The sequence below is a fragment of the Ochlerotatus camptorhynchus genome, unplaced genomic scaffold (assembly GCF_037179485.1).
Source record: "Ochlerotatus camptorhynchus isolate MF236.1 unplaced genomic scaffold, CSIRO-AGI_Acam_v1.1 ptg000077l, whole genome shotgun sequence".
Taxonomy (NCBI): Eukaryota; Metazoa; Arthropoda; class Insecta; order Diptera; family Culicidae; genus Ochlerotatus; species Ochlerotatus camptorhynchus.
Window position 1 is genome coordinate 9,605,054 of NW_027040567.1, and position 8,553 is coordinate 9,613,606.

At 41.0% G+C, this 8,553-nt stretch overlaps 1 protein-coding gene across 1 annotated transcript; it reads right to left on the reverse strand.

The window, feature by feature from the left end:
- Nucleotides 1-4,485: 4,485 nt before the first annotated feature.
- LOC135697619 (pancreatic lipase-related protein 2-like) lies at nucleotides 4,486-5,571 on the reverse strand. The gene is made up of 2 exons (XM_065217402.1): nucleotides 5,524-5,571; nucleotides 4,486-5,465 (listed from the first exon to the last, which is right to left on the reverse strand). The coding sequence occupies exons 1-2, from the start codon at nucleotides 5,564-5,566 to the stop codon at nucleotides 4,486-4,488; spliced, it is 1,023 nt and encodes a 340-aa protein (XP_065073474.1). The 5' UTR covers nucleotides 5,567-5,571.
- Nucleotides 5,572-8,553: the final 2,982 nt, after the last annotated feature.

An 8,553-nucleotide genomic window follows, 5' to 3' on the forward strand; every position in this document is an offset into this window, starting at 1 on the left:
TGGGTCGATAGGTAGGGTCCAGGTGTGGGAGCTGCAAGGGGTAGGTCACCCCGCGGACCAATATTACGTCAACATTTTTCTCAGTGTGCCGCAACTGTGCCGATTGTGCCGATAGTGCCGGTCATAGAGCAAGCTGCGATTTTTTGTAAAATACGAATATTATGGTAAATTTGGCAACCCGGCATTTCAGACAGCTTAAATGTTTTGGATAACATCGGTCTAGCGACAAACAAGGAGGAATGCTGGCGAGATGGACCGTGAGCGGTCTCAGCCATCCAACAGGATACAACAAAGAAGAAAAAAAGCCGGAGAGCAACCAGAAGTTTGCCCGCATCGAAAACCGTTGGATGCGATAATTGAACGGACCGGAAAATGTCGAATATCGTGCTCGAGAAGGATTCATTTTACCAACGAATAAAACGCCTCTACGCCAACTGGAAGGAACCAGAGTTTTTCCATGATGATTCGCTGCATAAGATGGATTGCATTCTGACGGTGGTCGGCGTAGACGAGGAAACCATCTACAGACCAGGCTGCGGGGATACGAGCTGACCGATACGATTACGGTGCGGTGCGAAAAGTCCATATTTTTCCTGACCAGCAAGAAGAAGATCGACTTCTTGAAGCAGATCGAGAAGGACGGTGCGGAGAGCATTCCGTCGGTGAAGCTGTTGGTTAGGGATAAGAACGACAAAGACAAGACCAAATTTGAAAAGCTGCTGGAGGCGATTAAAGGGTTATACGGTCAAAATTTGGTCAATATCAACTTGACGTATTTCTTTCAATTTTGCATTTAAAAAACCTGAACACCCCTCATTTTGAAGGTGTGTGTGTGTAGAATGTTGCTCCTATTTTGATTTTGGAATTCACTCTTCAGTTGTCAAAATGCCGTCCAAGCAAGAAGAGCAGCGTATCAAAATTTTGCTCGCGCATCGCGAAAATCCGAGCTACTCGCACGCAAAGTTGGCAAAATCGCTAAAAGTTGCCAAATCAACCGTTACAAATGTAATTAAAGTGTTTGGGGAACGTTTGTCGACAGCCAGGAAGTCTGGATCGGGGGGAAATCGAAAACCGGAAGCCGCTGAGACGACAAAGAGAGTTGCCGGTAGTTTCAAGCGAAACCCTAACCTCTCTCTCCGAGATGCCGCAAATAAGCTGGGTGTATCGTCTACAACCGTGCATCGAGCCAAAAAACGAGCCGGACTATCGACTTACAAGAAGGTAGTGACTCCAAATCGCGATGATAAACAAAATATGACGGCCAAAGCGCGATCCCGGAGGCTGTACACGACGATGCTGACGAAGTTTGACTGCGTGGTAATGGACGACGAAACCTACGTCAAAGCCGACTACAAGCAGCTTCCGGGACAGGAGTTTTATACGGCAAAAGGAAGGGGAAAGGTAGCAGATGTTTTCAAGCACATGAAACTGTCAAAGTTCGCAAAGAAATATCTGGTTTGGCAAGCCATCTGTACCTGTGGCTTGAAAAGCAGCATTTTCATAGCTTCCGGGACTGTCAACCAAGAAATTTACGTGAAAGAGTGTTTGAATAAACGTCTGCTGCCTTTCCTGAAGAAACACGGTTGTTCCGTACTGTTTTGGCCGGATTTGGCATCTTGCCATTACGGTAAAAAGGCCATGGAGTGGTACGCCGCCAACAACGTGCAGGTGGTTCCCAAGGACAAGAACCCTCCCAACACGCCAGAGCTCCGCCCAATTGAGAAATACTGGGCTATTGTCAAGCGGAACCTAAAGAAGACCAAAAAAACTGCTAAGGGCGAGCAGCAGTTCAAGGCAAACTGGCTTTCTGCGGCGAAGAAGGTGGACAAGGTGGCTGTACAAAATCTGATGGCAGGGGTCAAGCGTAAGGCCCGGCAATTCGGATTTGGAAAAGCGGAAGCCTAACTGAATATTTTTCCTGAATTTTATACTAATTGTACTTGAAAAAGAAATTTAATTTGATTTTTTTAAATAAACGATTTCACCGATTTACACGCGTTTTCCCTTGACCAAATTTTGACCGTATCACCCTTTAAGGGATGGCAGAACATTGGGTCCAAGGAAAACTGCGAGCCTTCGTCATGGACAAGAGCTTCGACACGGTGGACATCAGCGTCCCAAGTTAAGTGCATTCAGCGACAAGAACTATCTGCACTTCTAATAGATCATCTGTGATCTTGGTGCGCGTTACAAGTCCTGCTGCTCCAATGTCGTCCAAACGAGGAGTTGGAGTTCCGGGAGAATTCTATCATAGTACCTCAACCAGTAAAATTCGGTTTAAAAATAGTATGTTAATTATGTTGAGTGGAAGCAATAAAAATTCCATGTGATTGTGCCATGAAAAGTAGTTCGGTATTGTTACAGTGATTTTGGTTTGGTAGATGACCAATTAACGGATTGCTGGTGATTTGCTGCTGAAACAAAGGGTCCTTACAAGACCACATCCTGCCACTTCCGAGTAATAGTAGCTGAAAGACTTGTGACCGGCATCGATGGCAATCGACAGCCCTCGGAAGCCTACATTTCGAATTTAGTGAATTGAATGCTGTGAATTTCTGGTCTGAGTTCCTCTAGTATATTCAATTAGAGTATGTTTCTGAAATACACAGTCAAACAGCACGTAATGTTGTGAACCATTTCAATGACAGCTGTCCAGCAGAGCTCCCATTTCATTTAATGAACAATCCAATACCTACGAGATTGTTCCGAAGGTGTACCGATGGATGTGCCCAAGTTGTGCCGAATATACTTTCGGCACTCTGTGCTAAGTGACTTATCCCTTGGGGAGCTGCCTTCCTGGCGTCGGTAGAATTCATACTCAGTACGGAAAACAAGATCGACGAAAAACAAGTCAAGGAAAAAAAGCGAATGCATACATTCATAGTAATCTGCCAACTCAAGCCACAATGCTACACGGAAACAAATCCGATTCCATTTTCATGAATAAAAAATCATGAAATGAGAAAACTTGCCATCCCATGAAATCGTAACAATGATTCATGATTTCGTCATGGAAATTCATGATTTCATAATGCAGTGGAATCAAGACCGCTGCAAGCGTTACACGTACTTGGCAAACCTTGTTCATAAACCGCACTACATAGGTATCTCTTATACGCCTTTTGTCTTTCATCTGATACAAGTACTGATAGTCTAGTGGTCAAAGTATGGGTTTAATGATCTCAAGGTTCTTGGTTTGTATCCAGTCTGATGCTTTGTTTTACTCTTTTTGCATTTTTTGGTTAAAAGTTAAACCCCTTGAATTTAGCTCATGATTTCAACTCGGATGATTCATGATTTTGGGAATGTTTGCTGCGTTACGCAAAAGTTGCTCATGATATCATGAATATTATTCATGGTGTATTTTCATTACATGAAAATACGCTGCGTTCATGAAATCATGAGTCATTTTTCTCATTTCGGAGCTCGGATTTTTTCCCGTGTATATGCGTCAACCAGCCCAGTGATAGGGTCTATTTACTTCTTGCCGCAAGATATCACTAACACAACTTTGCTTGTGTAGCCGTAAAAAATCGATAATCTCGATATAGTCTCTATACCAGCAACAGAGGTTGACTTTAGGCAGTTATTCATTATGACGGCGCCGGTGGTTAGTGGTAACTGGTAGTGACTGCTATCTCACCCCAGTGTTTTCGGGTTCAATCCTATCTGAGGTCGTTGGGATTTTTCTGAGGCGAAAAAATATCCGGTCTCGTCTTCACAGGGACACAGTGCTGAAAATTGTCATCGTCACTGCATAAATTTGGGCTACTACAGAGACCATTGAAACATCGTCATCAAACGACGTTCGACAAAACAAAAACTGTATCACAAGTGCTTCATTCACTGTTGATAAACAGTCTGTCATTTTGTATTGACGATCAAAGCATGTTGCTAGTCATCTAACTATGATCGTCAAGACAATAAATATCATGTCACTAAGGGTTTTCGTTTAAAAAAAAAAGTGGTTCGTTCGAACAATTTTGAAATCAACCTGAACAATGCATAAGGTCCTCACTATATTCATCGATTCTTATAATGTTTTTCTCTTTGGAACGCCACGGCCATATAACATCGTTTCGGGCTATTTTCAACAAACAGTTTGATGGAAGAAGCTATTATCTTGCATTTTCTACAACAAACACAGCAAGAGGCGTGTTTGCAGCCACACGAAGAAACGAAACAACTCAAAATCGAAATAAGAAGTACTTAAAAATCAGTCAAGTGCTGTGGGTGAACTTAATTTTGGATGAAAAATCGTAACGTGCGCCATGTTTTTGTCATTTGTCGAATGTAAAATTATCATATCGGAGGACAATTAAAATAATAGTGAAAAGTGATAAATTTGGGGAAAATTTTACTTGAAGACCAAGAATGTAAGTACTATAAACATTCAGTGAAAATTTTTATTCCACAAGCTTCAACTGTTTGATACGCAATTTTCAATGACATAAATACTAGAGCCCTAAAATTACATAAACAAAATTAACACCCAGTCACAAATGGCCTACCTCCATCGGTAGCAACAAAGAAAACCCCCTTCACTCCCGTTCCACTGTTCGTTGGCTCACCGCCCATCCACACTGAAAATCCAGTCTCCGAGCACATCCCACTTCGAATGTCCTGGAAACTGGAACACTGACTAGCGACGAATCCAACTCGCGAAGAAATTGATTCCACGTAGTAATCCACCGCTCGCTGATGGGCACAACTTCCATCAACGTCCACTCCACAACCAGGTTGAATTCTTCCCCAGTTAGGATAGAAGTCCGCATCTCCCAACGGTTCCATGAAGCCAAGCACACCACCATTCGTGTGAATCACTTCTACGTACTCCGCATCCGTATCCTTGATTCTGTCCACCGAATTCATTGCGAAAAACGGCAGCGCCGGATCCAATCCTATAATCGTCGGTAGTCGTCCCATCTGTCCCTTTCCAACATTCCCAGCTGCATGCGCACCTAAACTATGTCCGATCACGACCACATCTTCCCTCCTCAAATACTTTGTTCTGACAAGAAAATCGATCAAATTTGAAGTCACAATCCCAACCGGATACACCAGCCGACGAGAGTTCGGATAGAATGCGTCATTTCCGACACTCCAATCGACGAAGATTACGTTGAACTCTCCCACGTTGAACAGCTCCGTGCGAATTTGTCGATTCATTTGCGTATTCAGGTTACCACCCCAACCGTGGATAACGATTCGAGTCGGATTGCTCGCGTTGAATCTCGAATAGATCACCGAATCGTAATCGTTGTTAGCGATAAGCTGAGGAAGTTCGGCCATTGAACGGGTGTACAGGTAGAAGTGGGTGTCCTGTTCCGGATTAAACAGTGGTGCTGGGTGGTCGAATAGCGGGTCAGCGTACGGATCCAAGCTGACCAGATGCATATGACCCCGATCGTCAGTGGAAACCTGCCACTGGTGGGGGTCATCGTGATTCGCAAAAACCCATGGGGCTGAAAACAGTTATATGCGCTATGATAAGGTTGAAGAGTTGAGTAAAATATACAGCACCTGTTAGGCCCAAAATGAGTAGAAACAGCAGCGACACAGACATCTTACGTAAGAGAGCCAGCAATTATTTGAGGAAACGATTGGTGATACTTGTTTACTTATATAAGAAGTAAAGTCTGTTATCTACTTGTACCAAACTGGCAGAGATTGTATCTACATGTGCTTCGGGGGGGGGGGGGGGGGAGGTCTCCCTTAGCTTAGTCGGTAAAGGCTTTCGATTTCCGAATTTCTCGACTTCCCCGGGCATAGAATATGATTGTATTCGTCACACAAATATACTAATGCAAAAATGGTACAGGCTTAAACGCTGGCCAGACTGGAGAGTTATAACATGTTATAACGGTTGTCAAATAATTGCAACACAGAATCCACCATCAAGATAGCGCTATAACATGTTATAACTCTGTAGTCTGAACGTACTATTAGAAAGTTTTCAATTAACAACTGAGGAAGTGCACAAAGAATACTAAAATACCAGTAGGGACGTAATAAACCAAAGAATTTGTACTTTGATTTGAGTCTCAATGTTTTGGTTTTATCTATCATTGGTCTGGCAACGTTCAGAATTTTGAAAACTACGTGCCGAACATATTGATAACTTTTGATTCTTTTCATTGGATGCGGAGAATTTCATGGACATAAATTTGCAAAATACTACATTATATAAAGCAAATGGTTATTCTTGCTTACTTAAAACGCTCCTATTGGAACATTACACCATTCCTCTACTTAGTGTTCTATGACTTCTTTGTTGCCCCGCAATGTGGGTAGATCACCTTTTCGTGGTACGTTACGGGATGTAAAATCTACCACCGATTCCTAGTCCTGACTACTTCAAACTAGGGGAACAGGATTTTTCAGTAATCCAAGGAACACATCTTAGTCCTTGTTACTTTTTATGCCTTGTTGATAGTGACAAGACTCGGCTTTGTCTACCGAGGATGATCTCGAAAGAAAGAAAAAAATGAGTTAGTTGTCTTCATCTATGTGATTCCTAATCTTCTATTCGTTGTTCCCTAGTTTGAAGTGGTTAAGAGTAGGGTTCTGATGCATGGTCATTATCGGTGTCATACCTTTATTTTGTTGCTAAGGAATCCAATTTTGACTGACAAAGGGGCGCGCCTTTGGAGGGTGTTTCAATACTCCAAAGGGTATAAATAGCGGGACCTTTCAATTAGAGTCGGATCCTTGCGATAAATGCAAGAGTGACAACTGTAAAAAAATCGAATACTTCATCATTTCTCAATAGTGATGGAGTAATACGACATGCACTAAACTAAGGACACGGGATATACTACAATAGATCAATTTACTGGTCGCAGTAGTGTTAGGTCCCGAACAGAGGAAAAAAAATGACTTCTTTCGCAGTTATTAGATGAGAGTTGTATCAACTCCATTGCTTCCAATTGATTTGATACAAGCGCTGCGCATCAGTCGCAGAAATAGCACAGTGTTGCCAGTAATTTCAAAGATCATGATAAATTTTAACCATGGGTGCCAAACAGGCCAATGCACTGTGGTTTAAAAGTGCAAATTCGTGAACTTAATTGTTTTCTGAGATGTACGTACGTTTTAGCATTAAGGTTTCTTCAGAAGATTTTCATAGTTCTGGATTCCGCACCTTTTCGAATGTTCACCTTAATTTTTCTTAAGGTGCAACTGCACTTCAAAAAACTAACTTTTTTATATTAACAGATATCGAGATGATGTTTTGTACAAATTTGTAGGGCTTTCAATTTCAAGAAACTTTGCTAAAGACATCAAGTTGCCATGACTTCATTGTATGAAGATATAAGAGATTATTTGCCAGTTGCACCTTAAAATCAGTTGTTTGAGTTTTTCTATGTCTTATTCACGTTGTATCTCTTTAGTATATTCTGCAAAGTTTTAGATAATATCTAAACACACAACTTTTTTGAAGACACCAAAGTGCTATGATTTGATTGGCGAGAGATACAGTGATTTTTAAGCAAAAAATTACCCTTTTTCAAAAAGCTATAACTAAGCTGGCCGCAAATTACCGCACTTGCAACAAGTTTCATTTGAAAGCTCAGAATTTGTACTTGAAATGTTGTGGAGATCATTAGTATCCGTTAGTATCCTGGAAACTGTGGTGGATTTTAGTAAACAAAGATTTAAAATTTTTGTATGGGGCTATTCAAGTAAAAACGATATTTTGCTATCTAACAATGGTCTCGATTTTTTTTTGTTTAATTTCTAGTTTGTTTTTTATTATTCTAAAGTAACTTAAAAGTAAAATAACATGTAAGATTAATCAAAACATAACACCGAATTTAAAAGTGATGTTTTTAATACAAAAAGATTTTGACATCCTCTCTTACACAATGGACCCTTTGATATCGAGCTAGGGAGATTCGACTGTAATTTGTTTTTAAGGAGGAAAAATGATCAAAGCAAACTATATATTTTATTTGAAAAAAAAATATAGTTTGTCGGCTGCTGTCGTAAGACCTGTTACTGCATTTCAAGTACCAAGAGAAGATCAGAACATCGTTTTCAAGAAACATTCATCGAAAATGTCCAATTATTCATCAGGTATTGATTTTAATCTTCGTAAAACTTATTGAAAATTGTGAAACATTGAAGGAACATGCTAACTTTTTTGTTCAGTTAAAATTGATAAGCGTAAGTTGCTGCAACTCTGGAAGGAAACCCAAGGAAGTGAAATTGAAAAAGTTCGAAAAATGAGTCAAGAAGTGTATAAAGCGTACAACATTGACGAGTCCGATTTAAATAGAGATGATGTGGAGAAGGCTCTGTTACCGATTGGCAAATATTTTAAAAAGCTTTATCGCAAGTTCCACCGATCCGAGACAAAAATGATCAAATGCAATATCCGCTACTTCGAAAAACCCTTCAATCTTCCCACTCTCTTGCTCTCTGAACTTCCTTCAACAAGCCGAGGTAGAACAACGACACCTTTCCGAGATAGTTCTGATGCTGTAAAACGCCGAAAGACTGCGTATCTAAGACGGGGTCATTCCGTTAGCAACTTGACTTACGCTACTC

Coding starts and splice junctions, on each gene's coding strand:
- LOC135697619 (XM_065217402.1), bottom strand. CDS start 5,566: ATGTCTGTGTCGCTGCTGTTTCTACTCATTTTGGGCCTAACAG. Junction 5,466..5,523: donor ACTCATTTTGGGCCTAACAG/GTGCTGTATATT, acceptor AACTGTTTTCAG/CCCCATGGGTTTTTGCGAAT.